The sequence below is a fragment of the Cynocephalus volans genome, chromosome 7 (genome assembly GCF_027409185.1).
Source record: "Cynocephalus volans isolate mCynVol1 chromosome 7, mCynVol1.pri, whole genome shotgun sequence".
NCBI classification, from domain to species: domain Eukaryota; kingdom Metazoa; phylum Chordata; class Mammalia; order Dermoptera; family Cynocephalidae; genus Cynocephalus; species Cynocephalus volans.
Window position 1 is genome coordinate 132410602 of NC_084466.1, and position 19745 is coordinate 132430346.

General features: G+C 49.0%; 1 protein-coding gene across 2 annotated transcripts; it reads right to left on the reverse strand.

Moving 5' to 3' along the window:
• Positions 1 to 12338: 12338 nt before the first annotated feature.
• LOC134382242 (heterogeneous nuclear ribonucleoprotein A3-like) lies at positions 12339 to 13521 on the reverse strand. Of its 2 annotated transcripts, XM_063102651.1 has the most exons (2): positions 13479 to 13510; positions 12339 to 13409 (listed from the first exon to the last, which is right to left on the reverse strand). In XM_063102651.1, the coding sequence occupies exons 1-2, from the start codon at positions 13482 to 13484 to the stop codon at positions 12342 to 12344; spliced, it is 1074 nt and encodes a 357-aa protein (XP_062958721.1). In that variant the 5' UTR covers positions 13485 to 13510; the 3' UTR covers positions 12339 to 12341. The 2 variants fall into 2 exon arrangements, with proteins under 2 accessions (XP_062958721.1, XP_062958720.1); XM_063102650.1 differs by having other exon boundaries at positions 12339 to 13521.
• Positions 13522 to 19745: the final 6224 nt, after the last annotated feature.

Sequence of the window (19745 nt, forward strand, 5' to 3'; positions counted from 1 at the left end):
TCAGATGGCTCCACCACCGGCCGCCGACTGTGTGATCTTGGGTAAGTCTTTCAACCTCTCTGAACCTTAACGGTGGCAAAAGGCAGTAAGTGTAGGGAGGGTGCCGGGAGACAGCCTTTTCCTTCGTTTGGGAAAGCGGGGTACCTGCCTCGGGGCCTCAGGAGGAAACGAGGTTCGTGAGAATTATGTATGACATAGCCATTTATTTTAACGAATATTTCGGGAGCAGCTGGTCACTGCTTACTTTTATTTTATTTTATTTTTGTTGTTGTGGTTGTTGACCGGTAACGGGATCGCAACCCTCGGCACGGTGTGGTCCGCACCACGCTCAGCCAGTGAGCGCACCGGCCATCCCTATATAGGATCCGAACCCGCGGCCTCAGCGCTACCAGCGCTGCACTCTCCCGAGTGAGCCACGGGGCCGGCCCTTATTTTTCTATTTTACAGCCAATGGGGGGCCAGGCCTTGGAAACCTCTCCGATCATCACCATGTGTCCCTTTTGCCGAAGAGGAAACTGCGGTGAAGGTTGCGTGGCACTGGCCAGCGCCCCAGGTGAGAGCCGAGCCGAGGCAGGCTTGGGAGCTGTTCTCGAGTTTAAGCCGCGGTACCGCCTCGGACCGGTCCGGTGAATCAGACCTCGCAGGGCCTGGGGCCATCTGAGCGGAGAGGGGTTGGGCTGAATCTCCAAGCGTTCCTTTTTTCTGCTCTGGGAAAGCTCTGAATTTTTTTATTTTCAGGTAAACGATTTTGGCGGCGCCCAGAGAAGGATGGAGGTAAGACCTAAGGAGGGACTTGTGGCGTGTTATGGGAGAGCCCCTGGGGCTGGCAGGTGAGGGCAACCTCCCCCGAAACCCGAAACCCGAAGAGGCGGCGGCGGGCCAAGGCCGCAGCTATCACTTTCGGATTTATTCTCCTTCGAGTCTGTCCATCCGCTCGAGTCTGTCTGTCCTGCGTGGCCTACGTTCCCGCAGTCCTGGACCGAGGGGGAGAAGGAGCTCGGGGAAGAAGACACACAGGCCGGCCCGGGGCAGACAGCTGGCCCGGATGATGTCCCCAGCCTTTCTCCGTCTCCAGGAGCTCCTCTCTGAGGTCGGGTCCTGCTAGCTGCGGAGGTGGGACTGGCTGTAGAGGAGCCGAGTAGAAGCCAGGCCCTGGCACCTTCTGATCAGGCAGGAAGGGGCTGCAGGCTGACCCCCCGGCGACCTGGTTCAGAGCCCCAGCCGCGGGGTCGCCTTGTGGCAGCCCCGACAGGCCACACGTCCCTCACCACAAGCCCCATTACATTGTATTTATGTTTCACTTTATTGTGTTTTTTTCCCCTCTTTTATTATTGTCTCACTCCGGGGGAGGCAAAGGATATAATATATTCATCTTTATTATACCAAATCTGTGTGAAGCATTTAATAAAACGCTGTTTCCACACAGCCAGGGATATTAGTGTGAGCTATTCTTAAGTTAATGCTCCTGTACTGAGGGCGTCTGTGTCACAGCGCCTGCTGCTGGCGGGTCGCGGGAAGCGCAGGCCCTGGCTAGCTCTTCCAGCTTGGACATCTGCGTCCCCGCGCTCAGCCTAGTGCGTCTGTCAGTGACCCCTCACCCTCCAGCCTGGGAGGAGGGGCTTGGAAGAGCCGAGTGCAAACCCCCATCTCCTGCGTTTCTAACTCGTTGTGGGCCTTGGTTTGTATCTATGCAAATGGGAGCAGTTCCATCGCTGTCTCCCCTCGCAGGACTCTTGGGAGGCTGAAGACGCTCTGAGGGTGGACAGTGTTTTGTAAACGGAAAAGAAAAAAATGGAGGATTTGCCAGGACAGAATCAATGAGGGCCAGAGAAAAAGCAAGGAGGCCGTGGAGTGGTTTCAGGCAACATGGCAAGCTGGGTGTCAAGGTAGCAGACAGTGCAACTCCAGTATGAGCAAACCCGGGAGGTTTCTGCATGCCTGGGCCTCACCCCCAGCTTATGAAGACAACTGAACCTAGTAAGGATCTCCACCTGTCACAGTTGGCCCCCACATAGTCCTCCCCTGTAGGGAGGAAAATAGTCTTTGTAAGTCGAATTTTACAGCTAGCAGAAGGAGAGGCTCAGAAGTATCAAGTGGCTTATTTTGAGGTGACCCAGCTAGAAAGCAGATCTCACTGTCTTCCAGATCCCATGTCCTTCTCTCCCCCAACCCTGCTTGTCCCTGCACCTCCCAGCCTCCATGCTCCGGTGTTTTCCTATAAGGCCAGGCAGGAGGAGTTGTGCAGGAGAGGCTTGAAGTGGGCAAGTGAGTCTCCCCAGTTAGGATCAATACCCTCCCATAATTCTCAGGCCTCCTCTGCCCCCATCACCCCCTCCCTGTGGGGTAGGAGCTGCATCAGGTCACCCCACATCCTGTAGGCTGATGGTGGGAACTTCTTTAAAGGCTTAAAGTACTTGAAAAATCTGACAGCTCCCACCTGGGGCTGGCTCAGGGAGGAAGGCACAGACCACGTGTGTAGCAGGGCTAGGGTGAGGCAAGTGAGCTGTCTAGAGCCCCAAGTTTAAGGAGACAGTTACTCTCAGTGTTGTGTAGGACCCCCTGAGTTTTGTGCCTTAGGTATCACCTTCATCTCACCCTAGTCCCAGCTCAGCTGTGAGGTCTGCGGGGGAGGGAGTGGAATCATGGCCAGTGAGTTGCTAAAAGGGGACAGACGGGGAGGCTGAATTCACTCACCCTTGTGAACAGCTCTCTGAAGGAGAGAACCGTAAGCAATGGCATGAGCTGCTTTGTGTGGGAGTGAGCTTCCCCCAATCGGTGGGGTATGCAAGCAGGCTTAGAACCTGCCTGCAAGGATAATAATCGCAGTCTTGTTGTCCTCCTTTTCATCTTCCTCATCATTTTACCACTACTTTCTTTGTGCCAAGTAAGAGCTTTACCCACATTATTTTATGTAATGTATAGTATACAAATGTGTTTTCGCCAAGGATGGGACATGAGACTCTGACATTTTGAGTCCTTTCAGCTCTGAGAGTATGTTGTGCATACGACAAAGAGCACTTCTGTTGATTTTGGCTGGTTTGTTGCATTATAATTATTATTTGTGGACTTGTCTTGTGGCCTTTCCTAATAGGTAAGCTCTTTGAGGTCAGGGACTGTGTCTAATCTCATTTTTTTTACCATTCCCTCTCCTGTTCTATGCTGGGCACAGGACTAGGCACAGAGCTGGTATTTAATAAATGTGTATTGAACAAACATATGAGCAAACCAATGTCTAAAAGCCATCTGTCTACCTGGCCATCTGCTTTCTGGGCTGTGACCAGCAGGGCCACTGAGGAAACCATTGGGTGAAACAATACCACCTCTTCAGCCATTGTCCCCTTTCCCTCACAGCTGAACTTAGTCCAGGCAGGCATTTCTGGAGCCGCCCCCAGCCTCCCCCCACATCATGAGCCCAGCCCTATGCTAGTTTGTGCGTAAGACAAGGGCCGGTCCAGGTCCTTCCCATACAGAAGAATCTCAAACCTTACACTGAACAAACCTCAAGAGAAACCATTCATGGGAGGAAGGGGACTCTGGGAAATCAGAGCAGGGAAGAGGCCTGTAGCTAGACCTGGGACTAGAACTAGCCCTTGAAGGATGGGAAGGGTTGAGTGGCTGGAGGGGACAAATAGAGAATTCTAAGTTGGAGTGAGGGGGCAGCAAGAGCAAAGGGGTGGAGGCAGGCATGCGCACAACAGCTTTGGAAGGCAGGCAGGCTGGTCTTGCTAGAGCACCAGAGAAAGATAAGTGGGAAAAGAAATTTATGGAATGCCTTGAATTTCCAGGCCCAGAGCCAGAGATCAGAAAACGGAGATCCAGAATCAGTATCCACATCCTAGAGCCCAGAAACCAGTCTAGAACTCAGAACTGAAGGCCAAAGTCTAGGATCCAGTCTTGTCCAAAGCTGTCCTCTCTGTTGGTATAAGATGCCATCTTGGAGGCTCCAAAGTCAAGGTGCATGATCTTATTGGGATACAAGATGGACTCTTCTTCTAATTGGCTTGGCCCAAGAAACCCAAGACCTGGACCAAGCCCAGAGTCAGCCTGGGTCCACCTGAAGCCTGCCCCCCAGGACTGGCATGAGCAGCTGTCTTAGGTCCCCCCAAATGAGAGCCTGTAATCTGGCATCATCTGCAGCCCAGGCAGTCTGAGCTGGGGCAGGAGTCACCCACCAGTATACACCCTCACAACCCCTGTTCTCCTTTCAATCTCTGGTACAGGTGGGATCTGAGATTCTAGGCTGGACCCAGCTGGGCCAGGCTGCCAGAGGGTGGAGCCATGATGCCTGCAGTGGTGCCAGCCGAGCCAGTGTGTAGGCGTTGTTGTGCCGGCCTGTCGCGGAGCGCAAGCCTGCCAAGGAGCCGGAGCGCTGTGCCGCGTGGAGGGTGTCAGGGGTGGTATTGTCGGCACACAAATGCTCAACTTTATGTACTTTTAACTAGAGGTGTAACAGATGGCCCCGTTTCTGTCCAAGCCAGGGAGACTGGTGCCCATTTCGGCTGCAGCCAATCAATCCCGCCACTCTGGGGGGAGCTACAAGCTGGGCTGGGAGGCCTGGAGCCAGCAATCGCAGGGCTGTCTGCTCGGGCTGGCCCAGTGCTGCCTCCGCCAGCCGTGCAGCCATGGGCCCGGGGAGGTAGGAGGGCGGGCAAGTGGCAGCCGTGCCTGGAGCCTGGTCAGAGGCCTGTCAGGAGGGAGAGCTGGGACCCACCCATCAGGCCCAAATGGCCATTGAAGACAACCAAATCCCCAACCTGCCCCACTTTTTCCTCATTCTCCTGTCATCCCTGCTCAGTACCTAGCCCCCAAATCTCTAGCCTCGAGATATTCCAGGTCCATTACCCTGCTGTGTCCTGTGTTGTGGACACCAGGCAGTGCTTGGGACTAGGGGTGGATAGTAGTGCTATTGGGAGAAATGTAGAAGGCTTCATGAAATGCCTAAAACAGCCAGAGAAGGAGAGATAACAGCAGGAACCAGGGATCCCAGAGCTGGGAGAAACTGTGAGTTAATCTATTTTTACATTCAGTCAATCAACAAACACTTAGTGAAAGCCTACTGTGAGCCAAGTCCTTTGTTAAGTGTTGGGGACACAATGATGAATAGGACATAGTTCCTGTCCTTGAGACCTTCTTGAGGGAAGACAGACAAGTACACAGGTAATTGGAGCAATGAGCTAGGACTCATAAAAATCTACAAAAAGACTGTGGAAGCACAGAACAGGAGCATTTAACTGCCTAGGATGTCCAGGGAAGACTCCAGCAGGGGGCTGGCTCTGAGCTGGGTTTTAAAAGATAGGTAGGAGTTTTTGTTGGAGGTGAAGGCAGAGAAGGACACTGAGAGGGAAGGGACAGCAGGTACAAAGACATAGTAAGAAAGAGCAAGGTAGGGCCGGCCCGTGGCTCACTCGGGAGAGTGTGGTGCTGATAACATCAAGGCCCCGGGTTCGGATCCCATATAGGGATGGCCGGTTCGCTCACTGGCTGAGCGTGGTGCTGACAACACCAAGTCAAGGGTTAAGATCCTCTTACCGGTCATCTTTAAAAAAAAAAAGAAAGAAAGAAAGAAAGAGCAAGGTGAAGGTAAGAGTCTGAAAAGACGTGCGTGTGACTGGGGTTTGGAGTATGGGAGGAGGGGAGCAGAGGGGAGGCCCAGAAAGTACACATGGACAGAGTCAGCTCTGGGGACCAACTTGTTTCTCATGATAAGGTGAAAAGCCACCCCCCAGGATCTCTCTTTTCTCTGTGTCTCTCTCCTCACATTATTAATGAAATTAATAATAATTACTATTATTATAAGAGGAGGAGGAATAATTCTGAATCAGCCCCATTGGTTTCCATGCTTATCTCAGTTAATCCTCTTAAGAACACGGGGAAGTTAACTAATATCATTAACCCCATTTTACATATGAGAACACTGAGGCTCTAGAAGGTGAGGTAACCTGCCCCAGGTTCAAGCCAAGAAGTGGCAAAGCCAGGATCCTCACTCAGGTCAGCCTCCCGAGCCCCAGCTCATAACTGTCTCTGACCCTTGTGCAGCACTGAGAGTTTCCTGGGTTTCCTCATAATTTCTCATAACCGTGACTAGCATTTGACCAGCCGGCCTCTCTGAGTCTCTCTCTACATCACTTCTGCTAACTGCTCTAGTCTCTCAGTATTTCATAGTTCAAATTCCCAGGAGAGGAGATCGGACTAGCCCAGCTCATCTTTTAATGCCAGGCCACATCATAAGCTGCTGCCCAGGAGCTGGCTGGGAGTGGAGCTGTGAGCAGTCACTTATCAGCATCTTTGAGATGGAAATAATGCAATAGTAAGGAAGAAATACAAAATGCTACAACAGAAAATAAGATGCAAGAAGAGAATGAGGGGAGACTTTACAGACAATAGTTTGCAATTGGGTCTTAAGTAAGGATGGGATTCGGAGAACATGAGCACAGGAGTGAAATATCGTGAGTCCTGTTCAAGGACTATGAGTAGTTCTGCTTATTACGAAAGCAGGTGCGTGGAGGGAGGAGTGGAAGAGAGGCCAGAAAGGTAGGACTGGAATGCCAGCATGACATGTCTGAACTTAATTCAGTGGGAGTCATGGAAGGTCTTTGAGCAGGAGAAGGATGGGATCACACAGTGCTTTAAAAAGGTTAACCATATGCCCAGGGCAGTTCCAGTTTATGCCTGTTGTCCCACTGCAATTATTTTTTATTTTTTTTTAATTTATAAAGGAAAGAGGTGTATTTGGCTTACAATTCTGGGACAGCTGCATCTGGCATGGGCCTCAGGCTGCTTCTGCTCATGGCGGAAAGTGGCAGGGAGCCAGCGGGCACAAGCAGATCACATGGCGAGGGGAAGCAAGAGAGAGCCCACTACAATTATTTTTTAAATAAATATTATTATTATTTAACAGAGCCTCCTTCCACTCTCAAAAGTTCCAGGTTTGAACAATAAAGCATGTAGTGGCCCCAGCTTTAGGGGCTATGGGCTGTTGCCATGGTAGGATTTGGCATGAATGAGGCAAGATGAGAGGCAGTGTGGTCAAGGATGAGGTTATTGCCACAGTGCAGGGAAGAAAGGCCAGAAGCAGAGGGGACGGAGAGGATGGAAAACAGTGGGGGATGGGCAAGAGACAGGACTAACATAGACTGGGCCAAACCTGGTGGTTGAGTGGATGTGGGAGACAAAAAAGGAGGAGGGTGAAGTCCAATGACTCCTAAGTGTTAAGCTTGATCGTTTGAAAAAGGGGTGGCAGTCTGAAGGCGGGCTCGTTGGGTGTGGGGGAAGAAGATAACGACCGTGGTTACAGTGAGTTGCAGGTGGCCCTGGGACGATCACTCAGACATGCTCAGCAGGACGTTGGACAGGCCAGACCGGGGCTCTGAAGCTATCAGTTGGGATTCTTCCAAGCAGATGGCGAGTTAAAACTCAGGAAATGGGGAGCTCACTGGAGAGAAGGCAGAGCAAGGCAGGACTGGAAACTGAAACCTGGGACATCCCTGTATTTAGGAAGTTGGAGGGAGGAAAGAAGTCAGAGGAGTCTAAAAAGGAGTAATCGGGCAGTTAGGAGGAAAACAAGGGGGTGAGTAGCCTGGAGATCACGGACGTTTTTTAGGAGGGAACTGGAGGCAGATCCTGCGGAGTGATCAGTGACAAGGACAGAGTGAATGGCCACCAGATTTAGTTATTTGGAGGCCACAGGCAACTGCAAGAGACCACAGCCTGGCGTGGGTATTGAGTGAAGAGTGAGTGGTGAAGAACCAGAGGTGGCTGGAGTGGTAACTCCTTCAAAAAGTTTGTCCAGGAGAAAGGAGGGAGAGCCAAGAGGGACAAGATCCAGGAGAAGATGCTCGATGTGGAAAGTTCTGGGAAGACTCAGGAGAGTTTGGGTTTGTGGTAAGGAAACACAGACCTGAGGAGATTGGAGGAGAGAGAGGGGGCGGGCCATGATCAGGGGAGTTCTGCAGTGGGCTGGTGGGTTTGGGGACAGGTAAAGGGGAACATCATTTGAGGAATGAGCTCCATATCGTCGGTCAAGTGAGAGTAATGGTCCTGCCAAGGAGGAGAGCCAGGAGCTGAAGGCTTGCAGAGACCGTCTCATGGCCGTGGCATCAGAGTAGAGAACCACTCCTAGATGAAGGGAAAGGGTTTTTTCCCACATCCTGATGAGAGATGAGTCAAGGCAGCATGCATGGGCCAGTTTTTTTTTACCTGCTCTAGTGAGCCCAGGAGTGGGAGCCAGAGAAGTGAACGGCAGTGTTGGCAGGACTGGGGACTGGTCAGCAGGATGGCGGGAAGCACAGTATCCATGTGGCTAATGTGGAGCCAGGGAAGGAAGGGAGGAAGAGAAGCCAGAATGTGGGTGATGCACTGGGACAAAGAGGAGGGTTTAAGGGCCTAGAGGACAAGTCAGTAGAAATGAGGCAGTGAGCTAGCTGAGAGGAGAGGAGATTGGGATCCAAGGAGAGAATTGCAGATCCTGGAATTGTGGAGTTCCCAGAGGGTGAGGGGTGGTTGTGCCAATTCATGGCTGGGCAAGAATGGAAGATGCTGTCCAGAGACGGCTGGGCTCAAGACCTTCAGGTGCTCAGCAACTGCAGGTGGGGACTGAGGAGGCTGGCTGGGGTGGCTGGGAATTAAAGTGCTCTCAGCATCCCCGTTGACACTCAGGTTTGATTTTTTTTTTTTTTTATCACCCAAATGGTATATGTTTCTTTATTTTTTTTTAATTTTACTTTATCAAAATACAATGTAATTGATTTTCATGTCCCTTTACCAATTCCTCCTTTCTCCTCTCCCTTTCCCCCTCCTCCCATCAACATCATATCTGTTCACTTGTCTTAACAAGTATATGTTTATTAAAAAACAAAACAAAAACACAGAACATTCAAATAATAAAATAAAAAGTATCCAAAATCCTACCCCTCAGAAATTACCAATGATAATATTTTGGTGAATGTTCTCCCAGGACTTGATGTACATATGCTTTTTTTTTTTTTTTTTAAAGATGACCAGTAAGGGGATCTTAACCCTTGACTTGGTGTTGTCAGCACCACGCTCTGCCAAGTGAGCCACAGGCCGGCCCTTATATATGCTTTTTTTTAATTTTATTTTTTAGCTTATAAGCAATAGAAATTATTGCGGACAGCTCTGGAGACTGGGAAGCCCAAGATTAAGGCACTGGGAAGCCCAGGATTAAGGCACTGGCAGATTTGGTGTCTGAGGAGGGACCTCTTTTTCATAGATGGTGCCTTTTAGCTCTGTCTTCACATGGCAAAAGGGCTACCCTATACTTTTTTAAAAACCAAAATGGAGGATCACATTATATATGTGATCAATTATTATAATGATTTTTTAAATAAACTTTTAATTTTGGAGTAATTTTAGATATACAGTAAACTTGCTTTACTGTCTTTGTACAAAGAGTCTCCGTATACCTTTTACACAGATTCCCCTAATGTTAATATCTCACATTACCATGGTACACTTGTCAGAGCTAAGAAACCAGCATTGGTATATTATTATTAACTGAACTCCAGACTTTATTTGGCTTTCGCTTGTTTTTCCACTAATGTCCTCTTCTTATTCCAGGATCCAGTCCAGGATACCACATTGCGTTTAGTACACATACTGTTTTGCAACCTGCTTGTTTTACTCAACGTGATGTTGTGAATGCCTTTCAGTGATGCTAAACATTCTTCCACACCACCATTTCAGTGGCTCCATGGTATTCTGTTGATGGTTTTCCCATTGCCAGTCCCTACTGTTCGATATTTAGGTTGTTTCCAATTTATCACTCTTATGAACAAGGCTGGAATGAACTCCTTTAAGCTGAATTGTCTGGACTCTCCATGTTTATTTCCTTACAATAAATTCCTAAACATGGCATTGCTGGGGCTAAGGGCACACGCCTTGTGGAGGCTGTGGATACATCCTACCATCCCCTCCTGAAGGGGTGTGCCAATTTACCCTCACATCAGTATCAGCTGGCCTTTTTTTTTTTTAAATTTATGATGGGGAGGGGTGTGGTTGCAGACAGACCCTTAACAGGAGCTGTCTCTCAATGCCAGGTCCTCCTTCTCTACCCTCAACTCTTCTCTGCACTACAGGGTCCACGTTGGCCCTGAATGCAGTTAGCAGCTGGGGTGGGGGTTGGGTGTGTCCAGGCTGTGGCCCCTGGGCTCTGGGGATACCTCCTGAGCTGGGAGCTGGGGAAGGGGACTGGGCAGCTGCCTGGGCTTTGTTCTTTTGCCAGGAGCTGAGCCGGTGGGGAGGGAAGGGATGTGGAGAGGTTGTAAGAGGAGAGGGAGCTCTCCTCTCCCCCCATGAAAGCTGAGAGGAAGGAGAGCAGCTCCCTGAGCCAGCCGGGGGGCAGCAGACGGATTGGGAGAAACGTAACCTCCCCGAGACGCATGCTCCAGTTCAAGCAAGAGGCATTAAGGATGAAATATCTCCCGAGCAACAATTCATCTCTAACTGGGAGGAGAGGGACTCGCTGACATTTAGCTGTGATCAGGGGCTGCACACGCCTGTCTCCAGAAGCCTAACAGGAGCGTGGCCGCCTGTGTGTACAAGAGCCTCTGTGTGTATGTGTGTGTGTGTGTTACAGGGTGTGAAGTACTGTGTGTGGCTGTAGTGAAGCCGTGAGTATATGGGTGACGTGGTACATAATAGAAGATGAAAGATTATGTGTGACTGTTGTGAGGCTGTGTGTGCACGTGACAGTACATGCATGAGAATCTTGGAGTGATCGTGAGAATCTTTAAGTGAGTGTGAAAGTCATGTCTGTAATAGGGCGTTGGAGCCCATGTGACCCTGTGTGTGATGTTGAATACGTGTGGGTGATTATGCCAGTGTATCATAGGCTATTGTGCAATGCCCTACATGTGACAGTGACATTGACCTGACCCTTGAAACATCATGAGATTGGGTATGAGAGATAGTAGATGTGAAAATGACCCCCAAACTAAGCTAGCTCTCAGGCCACCACCAGCCCAGGAGGTGACTTTGTGAGAATTAGAGGAGGGCACCCCTTCTACCACCACACACAGCCCTGATTGTGCTCTCATGGAGCTTTCTTGTGCAGTATAAAATCTGCATAACTCTAAGTGAGGTCCTACATGGGCCCCCTACTCTCCTTTCTTACAAATCAATGGAATTTTCCTAAACTTGGCATTTATTATGATTTTAATATCTTTAACAATTTTGTGTAAATATTTGCTTAATATCTCTCATCCCTGCTAGGCTATAAGCTCCATGGAGGCTGGGACCACTTGTCTAGGTCTGTCTTGCTCATCACTGGAACACCAGCTCCTAGGCCAGAGCCTGGGGCAGAATAGTTGCTCCATAAACATTTGTTGGATAATTGAATGAATGAATAAGACAAGGGTGCATGTGTTCACGTGTGAGTGCAGATGCATGTAGAAGTGTGGAACCGAGCCAGGGTGTGTGTGCATCTGCTAGATGTGTGTGCCCATGAGTGAGCAACACTGTCATTCCTGGAAGACTTTTCTCTCCTATTTCCTAAGCCCCCACCCCGAGACAAGCCAAAGAAAAGAGTGACCTGGAGACAGGAGGACATTTGAGGAGAAAGAGGCCAGCTTCACTTCTTCATTATGGTTCAACAGGGGTGGAGGGAGAAATGGGATTGGGCTTGTTGCCTGGACGGATGGCAGGAGGTCAAACCCTTCCCCACCTCCCCAGATGCTGTCCTGCCTCATTTTCCAGGCCTGTTTGACACCCTGAGAAGATTTCTGTGAACTGGACCTGTGTTAAGTCTGTTCCTGCTGCTATAACCTTTCCTGCTGCTTAGGCTGGGTGGTTTATAAACAACAGAAGTTTATTTCTTATAGTTCTGGAGGCTGGGAAGTCCAAGATCAAGGTACCAGCAAGGACATGCACAGACCACAGCAGGGCCACAGGCACCCAGGACTGGGTGGGCCCTGGCAGTATTTCTCTTTTTTTTTTTTTTTGAAAAGTTAAAAATTCCTTAATTTTTTATTCCTGGTACCACTACCACAATTTACAGGGCAATATACCTGATGTAATGAAAAGAAAAAGAAAAAGACAAAGCTACAACAGATAAAAGACCTCAGGAATGTACATCTAATTGACACTACATTGCATTAATCAATAGCTGCACTTTTTGCAAACTGTGGCTATGACAGTCCTGAACAAGAAGGGTTTCCTGTTTAAGCTGCAGTAACTTTTCTGACTATGGATCATCGTTCCTTCTGTGGCAGATTTCTACAGTTCCTCTAATGCATTTGGGACGACTGTCTCAAAGTAACCTGCAGCTTTCCTGACAACTCCTCGCTCTCTCTCCTGCTAAAAACTGTAGCCCTTCTCTGCTGTTTTTAGAACCTTCTGCTACCATATCCACCACTTCCACCACCAGATCCATAACCACCACCATAGGGACTGCCCGAGCTTCTTCCACCAAAACTACCCCCTTTCATGGGTCCATAATTTGATTGCTGTTGTCCACTATAATTTCCAAAATCATTATAGTTCCCACCACCACCATAGTTACCACCGCCAAAATTTCCTCCTTCATTGTAACCGTCATATACTCCACCACCGCCACCATATCCACCACCTTGGTTTCCATATCCTGGTCCACCACCACCATAGCCCCCTCTACTACTATAACCAGGACCACCTCCATAGTTGCCACCCTCACCTCCAAATCCATTATATCCACCATCACCTCCTCCATAACTACCTCGGCTGCCACCACCTCCACCACCGTAGCCTCCTCTTCCACCAAAGTTTCCACCACGGCCAAAATTACCTCCACCACCTCCAAAATTTCCTCCACGACCCATAAAGTTGCCAGCTCCACCTCCACGACCTCTTTGTGATCCAGCAGACTGCATCTCTTGTTTAGAAAGAGCTTTTTTCACTTCACAATTATGCCCATTAATAGTGTGGTATTTCTGAACAACAATTTTATCAACTGTATCATGATCATCAAAAGTTACAAAAGCAAATCCCCTCTTTTTTCCACTCTGCCTGTCTTCCATAACTTCTATGGTTTCAATCTTGCCATATTTTTCAAAGTAGTCTCTCAAATTATATTCTTCTGTATCTTCTTTAATACCACCAACAAAAATTTTCTTCACTGTTAGATGGGCACCAGGCTTTACCGAATCCTCTCTAGAAACAGCTCTCTTTGGTTCCACTACACGCCCATCAACCTTGTGAGGTCGAGCACACATTGCTGCATCCACCTCTTCAACACAAGAATAAGTCACAAAACCAAAGCCCCTGGAACGCTTTGTCTGAGGGTCTCTCATTACCACACAGTCTGTGAGTGTGCCCCATTTCTCAAAATGTTCTCTTAAACTATCATCTGTAGTTTCAAAGCTCAGTCCACCAATAAACAGTTTTCTCAACTGCTCTGGTTCCTTTGGATCATGGCCCTCCTCCCCCCGGCGGCGGCGGCGGCGGCGGCCGGAGTCGGGCTGGGGGGGACCAGGCGGCGGTTTTACCTCCATTTTGAGACCGGACTCGCCTCTTCCAACTCGAGTTCAATATGGGACCGAGAGGAAGAGGCGGGGCTAGCCGTCACGTGACGTGCTTTCCCCCTGGCAGCATTTCTCAAAGCTGGACTGCAGAGAAACCCCTGCCCGTGCTGTTCAGGCCCCAGTCCCAGGGCCAGTCCTTGACAAATTGTCAGCCCCACCCTGGAGTTCAGACCATCAATCCTGCTTGTGTCTCAACGTGACTTACTCAGGTAGAAATAGGAGTCTTGTCACACTAGCTCTGGTCCCTGAGAAGGAGAGCCCTGTGGGGGTATGTATGGGGGGGGTACATAGAGATGAAAAGGGTCAGTTTGTGGTAGGGGAGGACTTGGCAGGGAGGGTGGCAGGAGAGCAGAGCTAAGATGGCATGAAGGGGACAGAAAAGTGAAAGTGTTTGTGGGCTGAACAGTTTTGGGGCAGAGCAGGAAACTCAGGACAGAGGCTGACCAAGCCCTTGGTGGAGGGAAGGGGGACAGATGAGAGGATTCAGGAATTCAATAGAAGCCTAGGTAGCCATCAGCACAGCTGGCCCCACCTTTGTCCCTAAAATCTGGAACTGTCTCTGAGGCCCACTCGTCCTAAGGACTGAGGTGACTTGCTCAGCTGAGGAAATGCGCTGAGTCCCTTGGGGGAGAGATTCTCTGTCTCAGAATAGCCAGAGGGACCACAGGGAAGCCCGACAGAAGAGATCCAAGCTGGTGGTTGTCCTTGTGTGAACTAAGCCTCAGTTTCCCCCTCTATATGAGGGAGGAAGACCAAATGCTCGGCTGGGTTTCCTCCAGCACAGACTGTGCTGATGAGACTCTGGTTATTATGGTGAAATCTGAGGGCTGCACTCACTTGGTGGCTGCCACCGGACTCCACTTTCCCAGCAGAGGCTCAGACACAAGTCCTGGGAATGCCTGTCAGACCCCGGAAGCCTCCTTCCTAGCCCACAGGAACTCTAACTTTTGACCCTCCTTTCCCACTCCCACTCCCGTCCTTTCAGAGTCTGAAAAGGCAGACAGCTTGCTGTTTGCTCTGGAATCTGACCTCAAGAGCAGGCAATCCCCAGCCTCCGGCCTCTGCCCTCTCTCCTGTGCAGAGATCTGCCCAGCCAAGCGAAGAGGCAAGAGATTTGCTGTGCTTCTGGCCATAGGCAGCCACGCCTTTCTTCTCTTCTGCTAGGAGGGGATCAGGACAGGGCACTCAGCTCAGACTAGGGTCGGAGGGGCCAGGCCTGCTCCCCTCTGTTACTGTCCTCCCCCAATTTTCAAAGCTGTTTGACTTCATATATGACTGGAACCAATTGCAGGTAATGTCCCTGTCAGGGCATAGCTGTGCTCATCCATTATCTGCTGGAATCGCACCCACTGCCTTCTCAGGGGGGACTGGCTCAGGCATTCGATTGACCCTTGACAAGCTGGAAGGACCAAGGGTGTCTTTCTGCCTCTCTTCTCAGTGGCAACTTGATCAGACTGCAGCCTCCTTGAATCTTATCCATCTTTGTGTCTCCAAGCTCCAGCTCAGTAGTCACTCAAAAATGGAACAAATGAATGAATAAAAGAAGGGACAAGGGAGGACTGTGTCCCTTTTCTCTGGTGATGGAAGTAGAGAGAAGGTTTTGTTTATCAACTGATATGTCTATGGCCATAATATCTCCTGGTGGTGGCAAGGATAAGCTGCTTATTTCCCTCCCACCCGGCCACCTCCCTGAGTCAGTTCATGATCCATTTACCCAGCATTGAGGGGGGTGGTCATTACAGAGCATTTGGGATGCCCCAAAGTGTGGGCAGCCTTGTGTAAAAGCCATGAAACAACTAACCACCCTTTCTGCAGACAGGCATTGAGAAGAGGCCTGGTCTCAAAACATAGACCAAAGATCCAGTTTCCTTCTTGTGTCATCCCAGCCCTCGGGTGGATTTTATTCAGATCTAGGGATTGGAAAACCATTCCTTTTGGGACTTGAGCCATGTGTTACTGAAGGGGTTGACTGCTTGCAGAAAACCTGGGTACCTGTGCATCCCTGAGAGTAAGAGAGAGACTGGAGTGACATGGCCAAAGTGCAGGGGTAGGGAGAGGTCACAGCTCCTGATGCCTCTGACACAGCCACTACCATCAGTAACATTGGAGGAGATACTTCTCCCCAAATGCTTCAGACCCCAAGATCTCACTGTCCATGAAAGAGATGTGGGGAAGCCAGGGTGTCTCTCTATAGCAAGCCTTCCCCCAAAGAGCAGTATCCCTGTTTTTTCTGGGGACAACCAGGGAAATATACGAGCCAGAACAAGACCATTGTGATTTGCTTTAGACAAGCCAGCAGGGGAACAGAGTTCATCCCTTCCCTGCAACATTTTCTCCTTCCTCTGACAGTTTTCATCAAGGACCCACTATTTAAACCCAGCCTGTTATCACTCAGCAAAAATCCAAGAAAAGATTTTGGCAGGATGTTAATCCCCCTAAGTGGGGAAGGCACTGCTGAGCTCCCCGAGCCTAGCCAGGCTGACCTCTGTAACTGATGGCAGAATGCCCAGGGCTAAGTGGCCATGAGTTAGGTATAAACCAAAGGTCCAAAAGCCAGAGCATCCAAGCAGGCAGAAAGAGATTGCAGATTTCAATGGACAGTGGTCGGAGCACGCAAGAGTCCAGATACCAAAAGGTCAAATAGGACAATGGGAACTTGATCCTGAGGCAAGATTGATCGAGTAAAAGAGATGCTGGGGGACAATGGGTACAAGAATTTTGACCAGGCAGGAATTATGGGTATACCACAAAACTTCTAGACAGGGAAAGGAGAGCTGGAAGTGTCCTTACATTAGTGAGGTTGTAGAAATGTTGGAGGTCCTAATACACATTATTATGGTGATAGTGAAAGTATGAAGTTGATAATCACAGAAATTGTAGTGATTATGGTAATAGCAGGAATGAGGTGATGAGTGGTCATGGTGTTATTAATGGTTGTTGTCATGGTGTTAAAGGGAGTAAGTGATGAAAATTATTGTCATGGTGAAGGATGTGGTGACATTGAAGCTCAGAGTAACAGAAACAATCATTTTGGGGTTGAAGGTAGTATCAGTGATGATGGCGACAATAAGTATTGTCACAAGTGAAGAGGTGGTTGTGATGGTGGTAGTGATATGAGGAGTTGGTGCTAAGGATTATGTTGGTAAATATGGACTCCTGTGGTATCATTGTTCTTTTTTTGATTCCAATAAGTGTGTGAAATAAGTCTGATTCTTTAGGTGAGCTCAGGAGGAACATGTCATGGCCTCAGGACTCCCTGAGCCTAATGCCTCTGTGATCAGACCTGTGCTGTCTTTCCTGGTCCACTGTGTTCTGATTAAAGGCAAACTAGAGGTTGGAGGGTAACCCACACTTCAGCTTTCCCTTCTCTTTCTCCATCTTCCTAGGGGTCTACTTGCTTTCCAAAATAGTCCTGCTCCAGGGTCCAATATAGTAAACTAAGGCATAGAGGTTTTTCCTCATGGGCTGAAGCCAGAGCTTACTGGGTATGCCAAGCATCTGGCCAGAAATGGGATAACTCTGCCAAAAGCCTCTCCTTGCAGCAGTAGGAGCAGTGGTTACTGTAGCTGTTATTCTTTAATTTAAGGCTAGTCCTCAGTCCCGAATTGGTTTTCAACCTCTGGTAATTCCCTTAATCTGTGCTGGCTAACCCATCACTAATGGCCATGTGTGGCTACTGAGCACCTGAAGTGCATCTAGTCCAATTGAGGTGTGTATGTAAAATATACATTGGATTTTGAAGACTTAGTATGAAAAAGAAGTAAACTATATCTTTAATAATTTTTGTATTGTTTACATGTTGAAATAATATTTTGGAAATACTGGGTTAAATAAAGTATATTATTAAAACTAATTTCACCTGTTTCAGTTTTTTTAAAATGTGTCTACTAGAAGATTTTTTTTTTTTTTTTTAAAGATGACTGGTAAGGGGATCCTAACCCTTGACTTGGTGTTGTCAGCACCACACTCAGCCAGTGAGCGAACCGGCCATCCGTATATGGGATCCGAACCCGGGGCCTTGGTGTTATCAGCACCGCACTCTCCCGAGTGAGCCACGGGCCGGCCCTAGAAGATTTTAAATAATATATGTGGTTCACATATTGTACAGTGCTGCCTTAGCTCATATGCTTTTCCTTTGCTCAGGGAAACAAAAAGAAAGAAATGAAGCAAATTACAAAATAACAGTGGGTTAAGCACATAATAAGTTTGTTTTTCTCTCCCATAAAGGCCAAGCAGAAGCTCTTGAGGGCAGACATGGCAGCTCCACTCCAGCGTCAGGGCCCCAGTCTCCTTCTCTATCATGGCTCCACCATCCTCAAGACACAGCTTCCATCTTGAGGTCTAAGATGGCTGCTCTAGTTCCCATATCCATTTTACACCCAGTGAAAAGGGGAGAAAGGGATGTGGAGGTTCAGCCCATTCTTTTTAAGGGCAGAGCCCAGAAGATACACCTTATTTCTGCTTACATCTCATTGGCCAGAATCTACTTACCTGGACACATCTAGCTGCAAGGGAGTCTGGGAAATGTACTTCTAAATAGGGTGGCCATGTTCCAGTTAACCATTGGGGATTTTATTACTAAAGGAAGAAAGAAAGAATGGACATTGGGGGACAACCAGCAGTTTCCACTACACCCAGAGGAGGGCTATCACCTAAGGCTCATACCTCCTACAGGTCTGAGGAATTCTAGCACCACTGGCAGCAGGAGAGTGGAGCAGATAATCGCCAAGAAAAGCCTACTACTTTCAAAGAGATGTCTTTAATAAAAACAGCCCAAGTCCCAGCATATTCCCAGATGTTCCTTGGTCAAAAAGGTTTTAAGAGAGGGAAGAAAGAGGATAGTCTAATGAGAAAGAGGGAGAGCAAGTACCTGTGCATATCTGGTAATGAATGAGTTCTAAGCCCTCTTGCTGGGATAGTGACTGTGATTCTAATATTTGGGACATTTATACTCAAGGTCTTCACCGTTCATGTGATGTAGGAACAATGACTCCAAGCATTTGTAAGGAGGCTCTGTTTATTAAATGCCTGCTTGCCTGTCTTCTTTCCTTCCACCTATGATTTTTTCCACCTCTATCAGGTACCCAAGGCTGGCAGGAAGGTGGACCCAGGAGGCATAAAGACCTGTATCTAAGAGAATGATGTGACTGGGAATTTAGAAAACAACCAAGGACAACTGTCCAAACAAGTACAGAGTGGGCAAAGGCTGAAATAGACAGACTGGACATGGTTTTAACTTTCTCTTTGATCCAGACCTTCTCAACAAAAAGATTCTCGGGAAAAGTAAACTTGGTCTCCATGAAGATTGGATCTATATCTGTCATGTTCACCAATATATTCCTGTTGCCTGGAACATAGTAAGAGTTGGTGAGCATTTATTGAATGGATGAATGAATGGGGTTGGGTTTACTCCAGGTTCAGGTTCAGAGTTGAGCTGTGAAGAGAGCTTGTTGTTGGAAGGTTATTTGGGTTTTTTAAGTTGGGGAGAGCTGCGCCCCATCCCCCCATCCCACCTATCCCTCCTTCTCAGTGGCCCAGCCTCTGGACCTGCCATCCCATCCTTCCCAGCAGCTTTCTCTCCATTATTGCCAAGTTGGTCTCTCAAGCTCAAGGTAGGATGTTCATGGAGAACTGGATGTGTTGGGCAGAGAGAGGGGCAAGTGTGGGCATTTTCTAGGGGGCATGCCTTCCCTCGGAACCCACCTCCCTGGAAGACCCACCTTTGCTCTTGGACTGAGATGGCTTCCCTGACTGCTGGCTCCTCCATGCAGCACCTTCTCCCTCAGCAAGGGTCAGATAAGGAGACCACAATCAGCCTTAGGAGAAGGCTCGGCCCCATGGAGGGGCCATAACCTAGACTCCCCCCTCCTCCCATACATCTTAGTGTCAAATACATTTTATTTCCTCACGTCTCAGGACCCTGGGGCTTCCCCTTCAAGATTACTTCCTCCTCCGGTTTGTTTTCCAGCTGGAGACTCTAGGAGCCCCACGGCAGGGGGGCGGCTCCTCTGCTGTGGCCCATGAGGCTTCAAAGGGCCCAGAGTGGAATGCCAGCTGCGGAAACTGCTGGCCTGGGAGGAGGGGTGGAGTCACTACATGCCCAAGGCATGAGGGCTCTGGATGGAGTCCCCCAGTTGTGTTCAAGCTGCCCCCCATTGGCTGAGGTGCTTTATCTATGGCCAGAAGGTGACTTCAAAGGTCAGGAATGGGGGACTCCCTGCCACCCCATCT

Coding starts and splice junctions, on each gene's coding strand:
- LOC134382242 (XM_063102650.1), bottom strand. CDS start 13,484: ATGGAGGTAAAACCGCCGCCTGGTCCCCCCCAGCCCGACTCCGGCCGC.